The sequence below is a fragment of the Lichenostomus cassidix genome, chromosome 11 (assembly GCF_008360975.1).
Source record: "Lichenostomus cassidix isolate B80296 chromosome 11, HeHo_3.0, whole genome shotgun sequence".
NCBI lineage: Eukaryota > Metazoa > Chordata > Aves > Passeriformes > Meliphagidae > Lichenostomus > Lichenostomus cassidix.
The window spans coordinates 3,140,815-3,160,224 of NC_139492.1; the positions used below are offsets into that span (position 1 = coordinate 3,140,815).

A 19,410-nucleotide genomic window follows, 5' to 3' on the forward strand; every position below is an offset into this window, starting at 1 on the left:
GACCCTAATTACTCACTAAGAGCACTGTTCAGACCTCAAAAACCAGAGCAGCAATTCATTCTTGTTACACATATTCTCCCTTTCATATTTCAGAGATTCCAGCACACCAATTCCCCAAAGCCCTGCAGCACTCGGGAGCAGCAGTGATCTTGCTCCTTGCTATCTGCTAATGCTTCCCGAGGGATGATAAGCCATGTTTGGATCCACAGCATCCCAAATCCAGGGGCACTCTGCCAGACTGTGCCTTTGGCAGTGCTCCCTGCCATGGCCTTGGAGATGCAAATAGGGATCGCTTGTTCCTTTAATAACGGAAAAATGCTTCTGGCAACAACAGGTACCATCGCCCAGTGACCTCTAATGACACAGATGTCCCACATTCACTCACCGCCTCTGGAGAGACAACACACAGACCAGGGGAAACAAGGCTTGCTTTGATGAGCACTGAAGCTGTCTTTTGTCAATGAAATGAAGTTTAACCTCATTTAAGAATGAAGTTAAGAAATCATAACTGTTGAGCTACACCCCATTAAATACTGTCTTTGAAACCACTCTACAAAGTGGATTGGGTCCTTTATCAGAGCTCAAAAAGGTGAAAAGGAATTTCATAGAATCACACAATGGTTTGGGTTGAAGAGATCTTAAAGCTCATCATGTTCCACCTCCTGCCATGGGCAGGGACACCTTCCACTGGCCCAGGGTGCTCCCAGCCCCGACCAACCTGGCCTTGGACACTCCCAGGGGTGTGGCAGCCGCAGCTCTGGGCAACCGGTGTCTCCCTACCCTCCCAGGGAACAATTCCTTCCCAATATCGCATCTCACCCTGCCCTCTGTCGGTGCGGAGCCATTCCCCCTTGTCTCTTCTGACTGTCTGCAGCAGAAAGGCAATGAATGATTCAATGCAGAAAAGATGAATTAGTCAAATAAGTTCTATTTCTACTTTATACCGTTAAATTTACCTTCCTATTAAAGTATTTCCACCATTATCAACTCCACTTCAAAATGATGACAGGATTATTTTTTTCCAATTAATCAAAAAGGAAAAGCTCAGTGAAATCAATACACAAGTCAGACAGTGATGAATAGAATATTCTAAACTGGATTTATTGTTCCCAGACATTAATGTAATACATAAACACGTTAAAAGAAGGGATATAGTAACAAGCAACCCAGTAACAGAAACAAAGCAAGTCTTTGAAATTTTTGTTCTATACTTACACATGAAAATGTCCCCAAAAAGTTAAGTAGTTGTCAGTCAACATAGCAAGGATTTCAGATATTAAAAAAAAAAAAACAACCCAAACAACTTGTCAATGAGTTTGTCATAACCAAAATGTTTGATTTGGGTTTTTTGGTTTTGTTTTCTTTTTAGGCTAAAAAACAATAACCATTACCTCATGCAGTATACAAAGGCTTTAAAATAAATCCATTAATGCAAATGAAAGACCAACTCCCAAGGGGTTTTTTAAAATTAAAAAAAAAAAAAAAAAAACCTCAAGGAGTTTCAGAAAATTAATTCCATCTAGTTTTCTTAGCACTGAAGAAACAACCTATAACCTCCTTGCACACCAGAAATTTATCCAGTTACCTCTTTCAATACACATGTGTGCTTGTAGTAGATCTTAGATTTACTAGAGTTTCAAATGAAATTAAGTGCAAAAATGTTTTCTTAGTGTTTTCCAATTATTGAGGTAAGTAGTTACAGGAAAAAAAAAAAAAAAAGACAAAAGAATGAGGGTAGCAGGATATCACCTGCACATACACCAGATGGAAGAAAAGGCAAATCTGAAATACATGGAAAGGGAGATGGGAGAGGACTGAGGAAAAAATAACAGCAATGCTCAACAGCTGAACTTTAAACCAAAGCCCTTGAAATCCACACAGCAGATCACCAGTCACTGAAATAAAGCGTGTTTATGAGCATGTCTGGTGAGCTGGGCTCTGGGGAAGTTGGAATTGTGACAACAATCCCAATTCCAGCTGACTGCCTGACAATGCTGGGAATGCCAGTGCTGCTCCTACAGCTGCACCGCGTCCTGGCCGAGCCGCAGAGCCCAAAGAGCATCAAACGAGGAGTTCCTGATGCCAACATCAGGGTCACAAGCACAGAGCAGCAGCTTCTAGAGTCAATAACGTAACACATGGCAAACGAGAGACTGAGTTTGCAAAATGTGGTATAAAAAAGTATAAAAGTTGTTTTTAAAAACTTCCTTAAAACGTCGATATAATACGATGTATGTGGAAATGCCGTGAACCACAGAAGGAAAAGCCTAAGCCTTAACTTTCAGGAGAGCAGCAGAACCTCTCTGGCCACATCACCCTTTGTATGGCAACAGGGGGAGTTTTTGGTTTCTTTTGTTGTTTTTACCTTAAACATGAGTTTAATCCAAAAACCACATTCAAGTGTACATTTTCTGAGGCTTCAGAAGATGCCCCCCACCCCGTTTAAAAAGAAAAAGAATGAAGGTTAGATAGAAATGTCTAAATACAAGGTCCTTTTGGAGTCCACCATCCAAGGGTGCTATCCAGGAGTGGTCATCTTCCTCGATCTTGATGTTTTTTTGTTTTTGTCTTTTTCTTTTTCTCCTCTGTTTTGGGTTTCAGCGCGCAGACACATGCGGACACTCCGGCAATCGCTTTGGGCAAGTCCGTCCCTTTGCACCACTTATTTTTCTCCTTATCATAGACCTGGACCGTTTTGGAGAAGACAGCTTCCTCCCAGCTGTAGCCCCCGAGGATGTAAATCTTGCCTTCCCAAACTGCCACGCCCGACTCGCTGTTGGCCTGCAGCAGAGGAGCCACTCTGGTCCACTGGTTGCACTGGGGGCTGTAGGACTCCACGCTGAGGATGTCAAAGCGAGCCATGGTTTCGATGTTGTCATCGCTGCCGCCGATGGAGTAGATGTTGTCCTGCAAGGTGCACATGCTGTGCCACCCCCTGGCAGTGATCATGGGCCTCTTCTCCTCCCACACATCCGTGCGGTAGTCGTAGCACAGCAGGTTCTTTCTGTAGGGGCCGATCTGGTAATCGTGGCCTCCCGAGATGTACACGAATTCCTTGTAGACTGTTCCAGCGTGGCCGTAGGTAAACCTGGGGCAGGCAAACAGGAACAGTCCTTATGGATTTTATCAAGGTACACAAGCATTCTGCAGGGATTGCTGCTAAAGAAGCAAATAAACAGTAACTAAAGGCAGAAGAATCCCTGATCCTGTGGTTACCCAGTAACTCCTCTCATTCACATGGCCTCACCCTGCGCTGCAGTGTCATGGTCTGACAACCACTTTTAAATCATCCTTTCCATAGCTGGTCACTACAGAGCACTAAGGTATGACAAGCACTTTTTAATGCATCCTCTAGAGTGTGTCACGCAACAGAAATAACCCATCCTGCTCTACTGGCATGACCTTCACTCCCATTTTCCTGCTGCAGTGCTACGCTTGGATCAGTCTGAGAGGGACAGAGAGGGAAAAAATCCACATCTCAGTAAGGGTTTCTGTGACAGAAAGGGGAAATAATCATGTCACCTCTCAGATTTACCAGTCGGGATCAACCAAGAGAAACCAAGAAAACTGCTGCTGCCTTTCTCTTGCACAGCTTCAGGATCATGAGTCACATTTCTTACCCATGGGCATTCCCAGCCTGGTTTATTTGCAGTCACGACACAGGCAGTGTCCTTTTCATGAGCCATGTCTGCTCTGCCACCAGTGCCCTACAGGTGGGAACTCCTTTGGTCACCCCAAGACAAGGCACCAGACCCCAGTCCATCACAGATCATGTCTGAAGTAAGAGAAAATGAGATGGTAGAAGCCACACCACACACACTGCTTCCACAGGGCAGAGAGAAACCCCCTTTGATCATCTGAAATAAAGCCTCTATAAACCTAAATCTCCAGGCTGTTCTTAACTTCACACTGGGCTATTCCTGACCAAACCCCTTTGAGCTCTCAGAAGTGGACAGCCAAGGTGATGAGCAGCATCAGCTGCTTTGAACATATCCTTCCTGCACGTCTTTTTTTTTCCTCTTTTTGGGGAGTTGAGGTATCAAAAGATGCAGCACCAGCCACTGCAAATTGGCTCTCACAAGGAGCCCAAACGATTCAACACCCAGAGGGCACAGAGCAATGGACTCATCACACTGCACTCACGAGCCTCTACCACCATCCTTTGTAGTCAGGCACTGGAGACAATGCAACCTCCACGGCAGACAAAGCTCTGTTAGCACTGCCTTAGCCTTTGAACCATGCCTGAACACGCTGGAACTCTGTGTGCAGAGAACCTTGAGCTGTTTTTATTTCGCAGGGTAATGGTTTCTCCGAGCCACACAAATGGTATTGGTCTTCCACACACCTGAGTGCCAGGACCTCTGTGCCAAGGGAAAAGATGGACTGGAAAAGAAACCCCATATTTACCCTGAAAGCACAACACTTCTGAGACAAGCTGAAAGCTGGTTATTGTTCTAGCTGCCTACCGAAACCTCTGATCCCTGTCTGAATCAGATATTTTAATAGGTTCCTGCTACAAGAAACAGAAAAATCCCTGACACGCTTGGGCTGACAGTGCTGAGTGACCAGGACAGTCTGTTCAGCTGGAGCACCAGTCCTGGAGATCTTGCAGAGGTGACTTCACAGCTGTTCTGCTTCTTAGCCTTTCAGGGAAATGACAGGAAGAAAAAAAGACAGGACTTAGGGGTAGTTATGGACTTTATCCAAGAAGGCAGCTCAGAATTTCCACAGCTCTCAGTCTATCTCATGATGGAAGCAGTTAATTCACGCTCAGTGCTTCTGTTGGATGTGAGCACATGCCCTCAGCCTTCACCCCTGGCAGACACATCATGGCAGATAAAATGCCCAGAGATGCTGCTCCACCTTGCTTGAGGTCTCTTCCAGACAAGGATTTTGAATGTGCATCTCCAGTGGCTCCTGGGCTGGTTGTCAGAGCCCGTGTTTCTCTACATACACAGGAATGGGTCTTAAATATGGTCATTCTGGGGATGGGATGGACAGCTTGAGTTCAGTTCATTTCAAACTGCAGCAGAATTTAAACCCACATGTAACAGCACAGCTCCCTGGAGGCTGTGCTGGAACAGGGAGTTTCAAGGAGTCACAAGGAGGACAATGGAATCCACCCTACAGCCCAGCATTACTGGGGAAAAAATGACTCTAAGTTAAGAAAAACTTGAGTGGCCTTTGGAGAAGTAGGTTAAATGTTTTCTGGAATTCTGTCCAGGTAAGGAAGCAAGAGCCATTGTCTCTCAAGCACAGGCATGCAGCCCAGCAGAGGCAGCTGCAGAGAAAGCACTGGTGCTGTTCTTTTGCCTCAGTCCATGGCTGTGTCCAGCAACAGCTACGAGAGTGGTTTGACAGAAACAATCAGATCTGAAGCACCAAATCGACCATCAATGTTGTTATTGCCCAGTATAGGACAATTACCCTCTGAAATGCACCAGAGGTGTTTCACTTTGCCTGACTTCTGAAAGCTCATCCTAAATAGTGTCACTTTCAGAAGAACTGCATGAAATAGATGCATGCACTGAAACCAATCAATACAAATCCCTTCTACCAGCCCTGTGATTGAGAGAGGGGCATTTCTAAATGGGCAACAGAACAGGCACATCAATACAGTGGGTCCAGACATCCTCTGACAGAAAGCATTGAGTGCTTTGGCAGTGTTATCTGCAAGAGTGGCCAGAAAAAAGCAGAGGCATTAAGAGAGAGATTTGATTTTAACATCTGCTGGAGCCTGGTGCCGATTTTGAATGCCTTAACCCAGATACGGTGCTGAAAAATTAGTTCCTGACCCAGTAGCACCATTCAAAAGCTAGAAAATCTACCATTTACTGTCTGAGCCAGAAGAACACCTGAGTCAATAAAGCTTTGGGAATCCCCTACACCAACCAAAGTCCAGGTGAGCTGTGGTTGCTCTGAATCTCGCTGTCCACCTGTTGTAGCCCTGCGAGATCGTTCATGACCCAACCGGCAGAGCAGATACCATCACTCCCCAACCTGTTCCAACACAGCTCCTCACACAGCAGCTTTCAGTTGCTCTGCCAAACTTTAACCTAGGGCCACTCAATTAATTTCGCTGCTGTCTGCAGCAGACCTTTTCATGGTCTGTTCAAGATGAGAACACACTGCTTGCTCCACCTCCTGCTCTGCCAAGCTCGTCAGGCACCGCTGCTCCCTGCCGGGCTAGAAACTATGACAGAAACTGCTCCCAGACAGCCTGGGAAAAAGGGGAAAAAATACAGGACCTCTCTGAAGAAAGGGAAAGTTATCCCACAACCAAGGACCCTAATGAGCATCAGGCAAGATGAATTCCCTTGTAGCACACTTGGACCAGGTCCACCCTTTAGACAACTTGGCTGAAGGTTTCCCCGTTAAGCATTTGCCCCGAGAGGCTGTTTTCTTCTCCAGCAAGACAGCATTAGCTCAGTCAAAACAGCTCAGCTCCTTCCAAGAGAGTGCTTAGGGAAAACAACATGTTGTTTTGACCATATAGGGTGGGAAGGAGACTGGGGTAAGAGGAGATAAAAAAGAGCTTGTAAAGCTCTTCCTTAGAGGAGCGTGACTGCAAACAGTGACGTGGACATGGGATTTGGTGCTGGCATGTGTGTTCAAGGACACAACCACTGCCTTTCCCCTGCAAATCTCCACACACGTGGCAAGCTAGAACCCTTGGGAAGCAAAAAACCCCATTTTCTGGATGTTCTGAGTAGAAGCTTTAACAAACAACTTCTCAGAGTCCCGTCCCACAGAGCTCAAGTCAGACGACACAAGCCCACACCCCAGAATGACCTCAACACGTGCCTCTCACTCCAGGGAACAGGATTCCAGGCAGTTGCTGGCTTGGAGCAGTCAGGAATGGCCCCAGAGGTGCAGCACAGAGCCTGCTCCTGGTGGTCATGCACCCAAGAGAACCAAAACCCCTGCACAGGTTCTCTTTGGAGGGAAGAAGAGAGAAAAACACCAGAAAATAGGCAGTTTTGTTTGGGATACATCGCCTGATCAGGCAGTCAGGAACAGAGGACTGGAGCTTCTGGTTTCTCCTACATGAAAAGTCTTGCTGCTAGAATAGGGCTGGGGGAGATGTTATTGGAGCGAAACAGGAGCTTAAAATCTGTTTGAGGAACAAAAGCATGGAATGAGGAGGAAAACAGGGTGCACTGAAGGGAAGACTGGAGTAGGCAGCAGGAACTGTAGCTAGCTCTAAAAGCTAGACTAAAAGAATGCTTTCAGTCTTCAATGGATCACAGAATCCTCTCTCATCCTTCCTCCACTGTCAGCAAGTCAGACTCATGGAAATGGAGCAGCCACAGCTTCTCTGGGCAACCTGTACCAGGGCCTCACCATCTCACAGCAAAGAATTTTTTTTTCTAATATCTGATCTAACCCTGCCCTCTGCCCCTGTGAAGCCATTCCCCTTGTCCTGTCACTCCAGAGTTGTACAGAGTCTCTCTCCTTTCCTCTGGGCTCCCTTCAGCTACTAGAAGGCCACAATTAGGTGACCCTGAAGCTTCTCTTTTCCAGACTGAGCAATCCCAATTGTCTCAGCCTTCTCTCATAGGAGAGCTGCTCCATCCCTCTGATCATCTTGGTGCCTCCTCTGCCACCTCCCAGCAGCCCCAAATCTGCCAGAGCCACTGCTCACCCAGCTAGGGCAGTGAATGTGTCAGAAAGGTTCCTGTTGCTCACCTCTGAGTTTTGCCTTTCGCAACCTGCATAAAGTTCTTTTCGCTTTATTCCTTCTGTGCAGAAACATGCAAACAACTCACTGCCCAGCACCAAATGGAAAAAAAAAGGCTGAAAAGACAGAAAATCCAAAGGTGCCAAGAGTCTGTCAAGATCTGTCTAAAGATTATCAATGTACAAGACAGCAGCTACTTGGAAAAGTGGGAAACTGTCTAGTTCAGCACACATCTGGGCTGACACAAGGACAGAGCAACAGGAAGAGAGGATGCAGAATCATTTATTTGGGTGCAGGAATAACTTATCCAAGTCCCTGCAGTGTAAGAGGGGTCTGTCCCTAAGGGGAATTTTCACCTTGCCCAGCCAGACCAGCCAGGCAATCTAATAAAAAATTAACCCCCCCAAGTCAAAGTTCACTTTAAATGCTGCAGCTGCAGAATTCCCAAAGCCAGCACACAGGTAGCAGTTGGAATATGCAGAAAAACACCCCTTTTCAGACAGTCTGGGTGGATTAAACCAACAGTGCAGGTTTCCCCAGGATCATTTATGAGTAAACATATCCACACAGGATACATCTCACAGGTGACCCCAGCTAACAGAAGGATTTAAGACCTGAAGATTCTCTCCTACACATCTTCCCAGGAAGCACTGTGGTGTTTAGCCCCAGCTGCTGGATCTGCCTATGTGAGCAGAAATAAAAAGCATCCTGCTTGTGAAGAGCACTCAAGCCCAGCTGTTAGCCTGGATCAGCCTCGCATTGCAGCACCTGCCCAAAATAGAACAGGGCAACAGGCTTCTGTGCCTTCACTGGCTGCCTCTGGCTCTGCAGCTCTGCAGCTCAGGGAGCAGGGACAAACCCTGAACTCTCGAACCAAACTGCAGGGACGTGGTTTGTGATGCCACTGGGAAAATGAGAAAAATGAAAAATGAAAGCTGGGAAAATGAGGTTTCAGACATCATGGAAACACCATCCATACAGCCAACGTCTCTGTGATTCCCCAAAATGTGCAACATCACTAATCTGAGTCACTGTTTGCAGATGGAGTGCTGTCATGCTGTCCTTACACAGTCCCTGCTCTGATGTTGATTCAGACACAGCAATGTCCTGTCTGTTACCACAAGAGCTGCAGGGCTTCAACCTCTCAAAAGCAGAACAGCCAAGTTTTAACTCAGAGAGAGAGAGAGCTCCCATTGCCAGGGTTCTCTATTTCCAATGCAGGTAAATGTTTAGCTGTGACAGCCAGCCTGAGCCAAACACAGAGAAACACCCTACAAGGAAAATCATCACACCAAGGTGACAAAGTAGGGCCAAAGAAATTATAAACTCCCTTGGTCAAGATGTGAAGAGTGCCTCTGAAAATATTCAGCTCCAAGTGACCTCAGGAAAAGCTTTTTAAGAACAGTAGAATGAAATGATCAGATCCTTCAGCTGTACCTTGGGATGAAAATGAAAACCTCACTGGCACAAGGCACACTGCCTGCTCAGATCCCAAATGCTCCTATGGTTTGTTATGGCTGATGCCACCTTGGTTTTACATCCCCTTCCCTCCCTTCCAGGGCTCCCATTCACCAGCCAAAGTCACACAAGCTCCCCTTGGCACCATTCCTCAGACACAGGGGAGCTTCCCAAACAGCTCTGTTACCTGGGCAGTCCTGCTATGTATGTCCAGGAGTCCTTCTGAGGGCTGTAGGTCTCAACTGAAGACAGTGCCCCGTTTTCATTCCTGCCACCAACAGCCACCAGCATGTCAGTGATTGCTCCCAGGTAGAAATCTACTCGTCGCTGTCTCATGGAGGCAACCTGGCAAAGAAAATAACTGCTGACATCTCCCAGTGTCTGGTAATCAAGGGACTTAAGGTTCTTAAGGTTCATGTCTGAGGATGGGGCAGTTGCTTCTTCCCCTTTATTTGGTAAGGAGAGATACTAGTTTTGACCATTGTATTCATAAAACATTTCTGGTTTTCTGCAGCAGCATCCATTTTCAAGCAAGGGGACAACAGGAAACACCTCAGAGACAGGTTACTCTACAGATGTTTGTGTTACATGGATCTCCTTCCCAAACTCTGCAAGGAACATACACTGGAATCACTGAAACCCCCAGCTGAACCATCCAGGATGACTGATTCCCAGAGAAATCAGGATTGCTTCATATGGGAACCCTAAGTGGTTCATCTAAGAACCAGTGGTTCATTAAGGAGCCCAGATGGCCACAGGGTCTTGTGGCAGGACTGGCAGTGAAGAGCTTGTTCCAAGGGACATTTAGCACAGAGATATTTGGCAAATGTCAGAGACATTTTCTTTTTACATTGCACCCATTTTTAATTTATAGGTACTGCTGCTTTAGAAAGATGAACCAAGCAATCCCCTCTAAGTGACCAAGCAATCACCTCCAGCACTATTCCCAGAAGTAATCTAAAGAGTTACAGGTGGATGCTGATCAGGAATTTCCCAGATAAGATGCCCAAATCCCAAAAGAAACTGAATATGTGCCCCGAAATCTTTTGCTGTTTGTGTAACTTAAGCATTCCCACAAAGGACTCAAGTTAGTGCTTTTTCAACTAAACTAACTTGACTTTCCATTCGGAAGTGCTGCCATGTTGACTATTCCACCAAGCCCTGTCCTTCCACCAGAAAAGGAGAAAACACTCTAAAAACATAAAGGACTTTGAACAGAGAAATAATACAGCTTAAGTCTCACCTTTATCCACTGGTTACAGCGGGGATCATACCTATATAGGAGATTTGACGCTGCATCCCCTCCATTGTCCCGTGAAAAGCTGCCCCCGGCTATGAAGATGAATCCTCCCAACACCGCGACACAGTGGTGACTCCGCCGGGCCGGCAGAGGGGTTTCTGCCACCCACTGTCCCTTCCTGGTGTCCAGGAAGCAGGTGTCATCACAGAGCTCCAGGCAGCGCTCCGACACCTCCCCGCCCACGAAGAGCAGCCGCTCCTCGCAGGTGCGCAGCGCCGTGCGCTTGGTCTGCAGCACCGGCTGCGCCGTCACGTTGTTGTGGTAGTTCACCGCCTCCTCGATGAACCCCTCGCAGTTAGCCTCCTTGGGCAGCAGCGAGCACACAGCGGGCTTCACTCGGTGCAGGAGGTCACTCTTGGGGATCAGGGGGAAGTGGATGTTGTCCAGCACCTGGTAAGCCTCGTTCTCCCGCTCCGGGTACTGCGTGAGCCACTGCAGGGCGGCCTGCAGCAGGTCGTGCTCACACTCCTGCTGCACGTCGCTGCTGTCCAGGTACTGGCACAGCTTCTGCAGGGAAATGTTCTGCAGGAAGTCCGGGGTGAAGGACAGCGTGCCGAAGTTCTGCAGGATGAAGGAGTCGATGTAGGAGTCAAGGCGCTTCAGGTTGTAGATGGAGGCCAACTCTTGCAGGTACAGGTAGTTCTCCTCGCTGACTTCGTTCTCCAGGTACTCGCAGCAGAAGTCCACCACCTTCCAGATCTGCAGCAGGTGGGCTGTCTCGAGCACGTAGTCAATATTCCCTCCATCCAGAGACAGCTCACTGCCGTACAGGAAATCCACCACGGCCTTGAGACCGATGTAGGATGCTCCAAAAAGCTCCACCTCCTTCTGGTGGGCCTCCCTCATGCCGATGGTGAACATGGAGTTGAAGTAGTCGCTGCAGACGGCGAGGAGGTTGCGGTGGGCAGGGACCCTCTGCTCATCCACCACCAGCACGATGTCGCAGAAGAGGCCGCGGTGCCTCTGCTCGTTCAGGCTCTGCAGGACCAGGCTGGAGTGGTCATCCCACCTGTACACCTGGCAAACACAAACAGCATCAGGCAGGTGGTACTGCACCGAGATCCATTTCAGTGGGAAATGTGTTTTCCCACTAAATGTAGTCATGCATAAGGCAGAGACAGCTTTTTTTGTGTTGCACATTTGCATTTATAATAAATTCTGACATGAAAGAGTTGGCAAGTGACACGGTATGAGCCTGAGCTGCTCACCTCCCCTTTGAAAGGCCCAGGGAGACTTTTAATGCTTCCTACTCCTCTTTTTTTATAATTACTCCTCCCTCTGCCACAATGCTGCATTGAAACCTCCTCCCTGATGAGTTATACAGGCACGATTTTCTGAAACTCTTCCACTCATTGTCTCGGAGACATCTTGCTGACATTTCCTTTCTTCTTTGTCCCCCAAATGACTCCTTACAGAGTTCTCCCAGCTAAGCTACTCACAGAGCATTTGGAGTGGGAGACACACATGCAGCAGCACTCTGAATTTTCATTCAGCCCATGTATTGTTTGGGTTAGTGCTTGCTTGACAGCTACCTCCTCTTAAATCTTTCCAGAACTCTGCATTTCTAAGCTTGTTAGGGTAAAATCCCTCTTTTTCTTTCCACATTATTCCAGGCACACACACTGCACTCAGAAGTAATAGCTGTTTATTTATGTGCAAAGCCACTCATGTGGATAACTGATTCCCACAAGGCTTCTGCTTGCTTCCAGAAGCTGAGGTAGGTTTTGTTTTCATGAATACAACCAGATATTTTTCTTTCAGAGAAAAGGGAAAATGCCCTCAGGACACATCCATTAAGTGCCCTTCTGGGATCCCTCTGGTCCTCACATTCTAACCACCAGCTCTGGACATGTCACCAAGCTTTTGAGGCGACCAGCATTTGCCTCTTTTCTCACAGACTCATGAACCAGATGAAACCAAAATGAAAACATTTTGTTGCCCCTCAAATGTCCTGCAGAACACGAATTGAAGGTGCTGGTCAGCCCAGCATATCAAGTGAAGTTTTAGGACCACTTGATATTCAATGTGTGATGGCACAGTCAGTTCCCTGGTGATGTTTCTTAATAAAAGCCAGGTTAAGGTAAATGCAAATACCAAATACTTTAATTACCAAATCCAAACCAGGCAGAGCCTGTAAGAACTTGTAAGAGAAGGAGAAGGGGTGGAATGGAAGCACATCCTTGTATCCTACACAAGTCAGCTCTGAACAGTCCTGGCTGTCTGGGTCTTGCCCAGTCCTAAACCCTCAGGCTGCAGTCCCAGAGGTGACACCTGGAAAGGTCACACAGTCACACAGGTGACCTGAAGGTCTCTTCACACCTCCCAGGCATTCCCCCTTCCCTTCACCAGCAAACTGTTGTTTCTCCTAGAAATCCTAATTATCTGTGGCTCTCCTGGCTTCCCAAGCAGAGAGCACATGATCTCAGCTGTCTGGAGAGCAATTCCTGGTTTGGTTAGACCACAGTGAGACCCTGTCTGCCCACCTGGGTGGAAAAGGTTTGAGTCTGAGAGCCAGGGGGTTTTTTGAGACCCAAATTAACAACCAAATGTGGTGCTCTCAGCATGACATCCCAGCAGATTCTCTTTATTTCCTTATGTTCTTTCCTAAACAATGGAGCCCAAGCTGCCAAAAATCCTGCTGCTGGAATAACTCTGAACACTCAAGTGTGCAGAGTTAAACCAGTTTAAGGGCAGAGGCTTCAATAATTACAGGGTTTCTGGGTCAAAACTCTTTAATTTGCCTTATACTCCTCACACCTCTCAACTTAAAAAGGGATCTATGGCATAGACAACAAAGCAGCTTCCACTGAGGAATAAAACTGCCAGAGATCTGTAACAGAAAAAAACCCCCAAAAAACAGGGTTTAAGAACTGTAAAGCTTTTTACCTCTGTTTTCCTGCAGTTGGGAAAAGCTGATATACAGGAGCCTAAGCAGAAACCAGGGGGTGGAAGAAATGGGGAGAAGAATAAATATGGCAAAGGACAAACCACACTTTCGAGGCAGCTATAATCAAGGACAGCTGATGGTAGTAGATGAACAGACAAGAAGTACCAACTTGCAGCACCTTCTCCCTAATCTGACTCACAGGGGATAGGATTGAACCAAATCCTTGGATTGAACCAAACCATACTCCCTCTCATCCCTGGAAACTGGCTGATCATTTCTCTCTAATATTCTCTAATGCCACCATCACGCATAACAAGATTACAGCGGAATATAAGATTTGCCAGAGATCCCTGTGTGCTGAGCTGGATGTTGAGTCAGCAGCATAATCCTGCCTGCAAATACGCCTGACAACTCGCTCTCCTGAAATCCTTGTTGCCATGTGGAGCTGCTGCTCCTCCAGGAACCAGGCATGAAACCATTCCACACAGCACTGGAGGCACTCGGAATACATCAACGTATTTCAGCCACTCGGCAAGTTCATTTGCTCAGGGAGCAAGATACAGGAGCTGAGAGCTGCACATTTCAAAACCCAGACTAATTTTATACTGAACTTCAACGTCTTTCTCAAGCTATTTATATTCTGTAGAACAGCCTTAGCATTATCCAGTGATTCTAAGTTTAACAGATAGTGACAGCTGCTGTCTAAGCAAGCATATAAAACAATGCTGTCAAGTTAATTAATTTTTAATGTGATGAATTATCATTACATGCAGACTAAACCATTTAAGTGGCAGACAGGATCAGCACTGAGGGAAAGATTATGTTGGTAGGGATGCATTTAAAAATTAGTCCTATTTATCTTTCGTCAATTGTGTTAGAGCAGAATTTCAGCTTCTCTTGGATTCAAAGATCTAATTTCTCTCAGATTGTTCATGCAGCACTGCTGCTCATCAGTGGTGCAAAAGAAAATGAGATCTGGCTCATTCAAGTTTGGTAAGATGAAGGCACTGAAAAGTTTCTCTTTTCCAGCATTTTTTGGGTAGTACAAGGTACCTGTTCTGCAGTTCTTGTAACTAAAACACAAAAGCAACTTGCACTGTTTTGAAACAATGAACATAATAATTACAGCTGATATTAACATCTTATAAATCATCCTAAAGACCTGCATGAAGAGCTTGCTAAACTGGATTTCCGTGAATTCACAAATAAAAACAATGTATTTGTGCAGCCAGAGATTTGATACAAAGAAAACTAACCAGAAGCCTCAGAAAGCAACTCAGATTCTCTGAGTTCACTGGGCTAACCACAGTTTGCAGGACCAAGACTCCCATCTTGGAGAAAACCAAGACTGAATCTAAAGAGTAACCTCAGCTTTGTTTCTGTAACGAGCTTGGATTTTATGAGCTGGATCAGTACAAAACATAAACACATCACATTTAATGACTGAATTTTTGTTCTAGAGAAACTACTGTGCTGCAATGATGTGGGTTTCTAAGTTATGAGTCACGACGAGCAGATACCCATTTGCTGCTGCTTTTTCTTTTTTTTTTTTTCCTTAATCACTAGGCAGCAACTTCTACCAAAAATACTTGAGCAGGTAAACCACCATTTCCATACCTCTTTTTAAAAGCTCAGAATATTCCCATTCCCCCAAAAAGTCCATCCAAAGGAGCCTCTCTACCCCCACCCTCCTTGTTCCTGCAGCGGGATTTTTTGGGGTAGGCGACACAAACCGTACGAACCTTTGAGGATTCACTTATCTTGTGCGGGCGGCAGATCCTGCTCTGCCGGGTTCCCTCCATGATCCGCAGCACTTCTGCAACAAAGGCACAGCAAGATGTTCAGCAGCTCGCCAGCCCCTCCTGCCCGCCCGCCCGCATCTCGCTCCGAACAGGCACCGCAGAGCTGCACCGCGGAAACGGCCGGCCTCAAAAATATTGTTTTCCCCTTCTCGGCGCCGCTGCCCGGTGTTGTCAAAGGGCTGTTGTGTCAACAAGTCGGGGGTGCTGCGGGCACAGCCCAGCCCGGCGCTGGCATCGCTGGCTGCCGGGGGAGCGCCGAGCGCTGCCCGGGGCTGGCCGGAGCCCCCCGGCCGCGCTGACCGAGCGGCTCCGGCCAAGCTGCGGCGGACACATCGGCCGGGGGGGGAAAATCCGGGCGGAAAAAAGCGGGGAAAACAAAGCGCTGACAAATTCCTTCAGGCGGAGGCGGTAACCGAGCTGCAGCCGCCCCTCGCCCCGCGCCCGGGGCAGGAAATGCCGGCGGGGCGGGACCGAGCGGGGAGGGACGGCAACGGGGCCGGGAGGAGCGGGGGCGGCACCGGGGCGGGGCGGGGCAGGGCGGGCATCCCCCGGAGAGAACGCGCCCCGGGCCGGGGATGCAGGAGTAGCACATCCCGGGAGCTCCGGGCTGTTCCCCGCTCCTGGACGGGGATGCACGGACAGGACATCCCGGGAGCTCTGGGCTGTTCCCTGCTCCGGGCCAGAGATGCACGGACAGCACATCCCGGGAGCTCCGGGTAGTTCCTTGCCTGGGCTGGAGATGCATGGATAGCAGATCCCGGGAGCTCCGGGCTGTTCCCTGTCCTCGGCTGGGGATACACCGATCGCACATCCCGGGACCTCCGGGCTGTTCCCTGCTCCCTCTTCCCTGCTCCGGGCCGGAGATGCACGGACAGCACATCCCGAGAGCTCGGGGTTGCTCCCTGCCCGGGGCTGGGAATGCACGGACAGCACATCCCTGGAGCTCCGGCCGTTCCCTGCTCCCTCTTCCCTGCTCCGGGCCGGGGATGCACGGATGGACCCCTCGGAGCTGTTCCTACCCGGTCAGGGGTGCTGCTGGCAGGCCCTGAGGCACGGCAGACATGGGTGGCAGTGGCAGGGGCATTTGCTGCAGGGAGCACGGTGTGTTTGTACAGCGGTGAGAAACTGTGCAGCACATGTGGGAGGCACGGTGAGAAACCTCATCACCATCTCCTCTTGCTTACCTGGCAGGGCACTCCCTGACCTCGAAAATGCACCTCCCCAGCAGCACGTGCTGCTGTGGGGCTTTCCCTCATTCATTATGGCCCAGCAGGCTTAAAATTAGCCAAACCCTCTCGGTGAGCAGCAGGCTGAAGGTTCCCTGCCTCAGGGGTGAAGTCAGAAGCACAGGCTGAATGCAGACCCACCGGGGCCAGTTTCAGTGCAGACAACACTGCAGGGGAAAAAGCCCTTTGCTAACCCAGTGCTCCTGGATGTCCTGTAGAAGTTATCACCAGGACAGCAGGAGGCTCTGTGTGTCTCTCCAGGCTCTGTCTGCTCTCCCCAAGGACAGCCCAGCTTGGACACGTGTCCCAGGTGGTGACAGGGCTGCTGTGGCTGGCAGAGGGTGATGTGCACGGTGTGTGACACCAGGGGAGTGTGCCTGGGGCCAGCACCTCCACCTGACCCGGCCTCAGCCACCCTCCAGGGCAGGTGACAGCTCCAGTGCTGGGGCAGCAGCCTCCAGCCAGTTCCTTGGACACCCCAGGAAACCAGAGGGGATGATGGGCTTCAACTCATCTATTGATTATTGAGTCTGGAGATGGGAAGTGGTTTTGCCAGCTTTGGTCTCTCCTGTAGCCTTTGTGATCATGAGGACCCCAATAAAGTCCCTTGACTTTATTGAGTAAAATCCCACTTTGCTGCCAGTCCCAATGCTGATTGTGATCTGTAAATTGACAACCTCAATGCTAACTGTGACCTGAAAACTCAGAGCAGCCTCCTCCTGAAAGAGAGCATTGTCCTCTCCATTAATTTCTCTGCTCCTGCACAGAAAAGACAGGGATGGAGAAGCAGGACTGGGGACAGACACGTAGAAAGATCAGAAAAGAAGCAAAAAGAGGAGGAGATGGCAAAAAGCCCCAGAACAAGGCATTTGCAGGGGTGAGTTTCAGGATAAAGATAATGCTCCTGGGGGCCATGGCTGTGCAGAGCCATCCTGTTTGCTCAGCTCCCTCCAAGTATTCTCAGATCCTTCCTGAGCTTCAGGGTACAGTCTAAACAGCTGAAGGTCAGTCCAGATTCCCAGGACTTCATGTCTGCTGGAGATGTTTTTTCGAGGAGGTCCTCAAGTCCTCACTTTCTCTGGTGCTTCCTCTCCAAGGGCTCCTGTGACAATGACAGGTATTTCTGCCAGGCCAGTGACAGGATGAAAAGACTCTCATTTTGAAGGTCTCAGAATTGCCATATCAGAAATGCAAATCAGAGCTCACCAAAGTCAGAAAAGTAGGTAATTTCCTCACTCCAGCAACAGCCTGATCAAACTGAGCACAATACTTATCCCTCCATGCGTTAAAAAAAAAAAAAAAACATGAAAAAGTGTGAAAGACAAGGAAGAGAAACAAAGAGAAAAGGATTGGTCCCACAAGGAAGATGTGCATTTTGGCACTGCAAAGTGTGAGGCATGAAGTCCCTGATTAATAGAATTCAAACGCTCCAGCCACAGGGTCACAGGGACTGCAAGGATGAGGTTCTCTTCTCCTAACAGGAATGACATTGGAGTCACCCATCTCTGCCCTAAGAAACACCAGGAGCTGAGGAGCAGGAATTGAAGGTCCAAGGACAAGGACAGCCAGCAGTGTTACAGGTTTAAAAAGCAGCAAGTGCCAATGGATGAGACATGCAGACTACAAAAAAAAACGTTTATGAGCAGATAATGGTCAGCATAAAGGCTTTTGAAAAATGAAAGTGCTCCTAAAAGCAATTCCAAAAGAAAATCAATATAAATCCAGAACTACTAACGTGTGATTATATTATCATCTAGAGCCTGCAGCCTACAGATACCGAGTGTGATTCAGTGTCCTACACTTGCACTGACTTCAGAAATATTTCCCTGTTCCCTATGACCTCATCGACTCAGAGATGCACTGCAGCAATAGCTGTGTTTGAGCCCCGGAGCTCCGGGAGCCTCACGTCATGCAGGGCCTGGGATGGAGCTGGAAGCAGCTGAGGGCAGGGCTGGTGGCACTAAAGGGTCCCTGGCAGTCAGGGCTGGCCATGGAGATCTTGTCCCTCGGGATGGCTGACACCACTCTGTGACTGAGTGGCAATGAGGTTCCTACAGCTCAGCCTTCACAGGGACAACACTGATGGGAAGCAAACAATGATCATCCCCTGCAAACTTTAAAAGAAACAAAATGTGATGCTTTTGATCACGGAATGTAGTTTTTATTAAATTGCAAATCCAGCCCCGGGGGTTTAGGGTAGAAACCCACCAAAATGCCTAAGGACTGGTTTGCAAAACTCCAGCCCTTGGGCACGACATCACCTGGTCCTGTTTACTTCCAGCCGAGTTCTGCAAAGCAGAGAGCTGTCTCTATTTCTGCGGGACTGAAGCGCGGTTGCCTGCCAGCCCGCGTCTCCCAGGAGCGCAGTGACTCGCAGAGATGCGGGAATGCAGCTGGGCAGCGCTGGGAGCCCGGCAGGGGGAGATCGCTGCATTGGAACGGGGCGAGACACTCGCACACAGGCACGGACAGACACACGGACACACGGACAGATACACGGACACACGGACAGATACACACACTGGGCACACTGACACACTGACACACCTGAGCCAGGAGCGGCTGTCACCCCCCAAAGTCACCCCAGAGGGCCGATCGAGGCCGGGGCCGCTCGCAGGGATGCGGCCGGGATGGTTCCCCGCTGCGGGCGATGCTGGGGATGCTCGGCCCGGCGGTCCCCGCTGCTCCCCTGCCCAGCCCGGCCCGGGGCCCCCATCCCCGCTGCCCCTCGCCCCCCGCTCACCTGCTCCGCTCCGCGCTACCTCCCGTGCTCCCGGCTCGGCTCCCAGCCCCGCCGCGCCACCGGCGGCTGCTCCATCCCGGCCGCCGCCTCCGCCTCCTCGCTCCCTCCGGTCCTCAGGGGCTGCCAAAGCATCGGGGGGCTGCCCAAACAGCGGCGGCCGCCCAAAGCATCCCCGCGGCGGCTGCGCGCCGCGCCGGGCCGGGCCGAGCCCCGCGGCCCCCGCGCCCCCGTGCCCGGGCTATTGCATCACCGCGGTCCCCCCGCGCTCGCCGGGAGGGGCCGGGGCAGGGGCAGGCCCAGCAGAGCCATTGGC

General features: G+C 49.3%; 1 protein-coding gene across 2 annotated transcripts; it reads right to left on the bottom strand.

The window, feature by feature from the left end:
• Window positions 1–1,076: 1,076 nt before the first annotated feature.
• On the bottom strand, window positions 1,077–19,354 carry KLHL36 (kelch like family member 36). 2 transcript variants are annotated; one of them, XM_085071439.1, is made up of 5 exons: window positions 19,098–19,354; window positions 15,069–15,142; window positions 10,383–11,456; window positions 9,327–9,484; window positions 1,077–3,088 (listed from the first exon to the last, which is right to left on the bottom strand). In XM_085071439.1, the coding sequence occupies exons 2-5, from the start codon at window positions 15,126–15,128 to the stop codon at window positions 2,533–2,535; spliced, it is 1,848 nt and encodes a 615-aa protein (XP_084927565.1). In that variant the 5' UTR covers window positions 15,129–15,142; window positions 19,098–19,354; the 3' UTR covers window positions 1,077–2,532. The 2 variants fall into 2 exon arrangements, with proteins under 2 accessions (XP_084927565.1, XP_084927566.1); XM_085071440.1 differs by lacking the exon at window positions 19,098–19,354 and having other exon boundaries at window positions 15,069–15,833.
• Window positions 19,355–19,410: the final 56 nt, after the last annotated feature.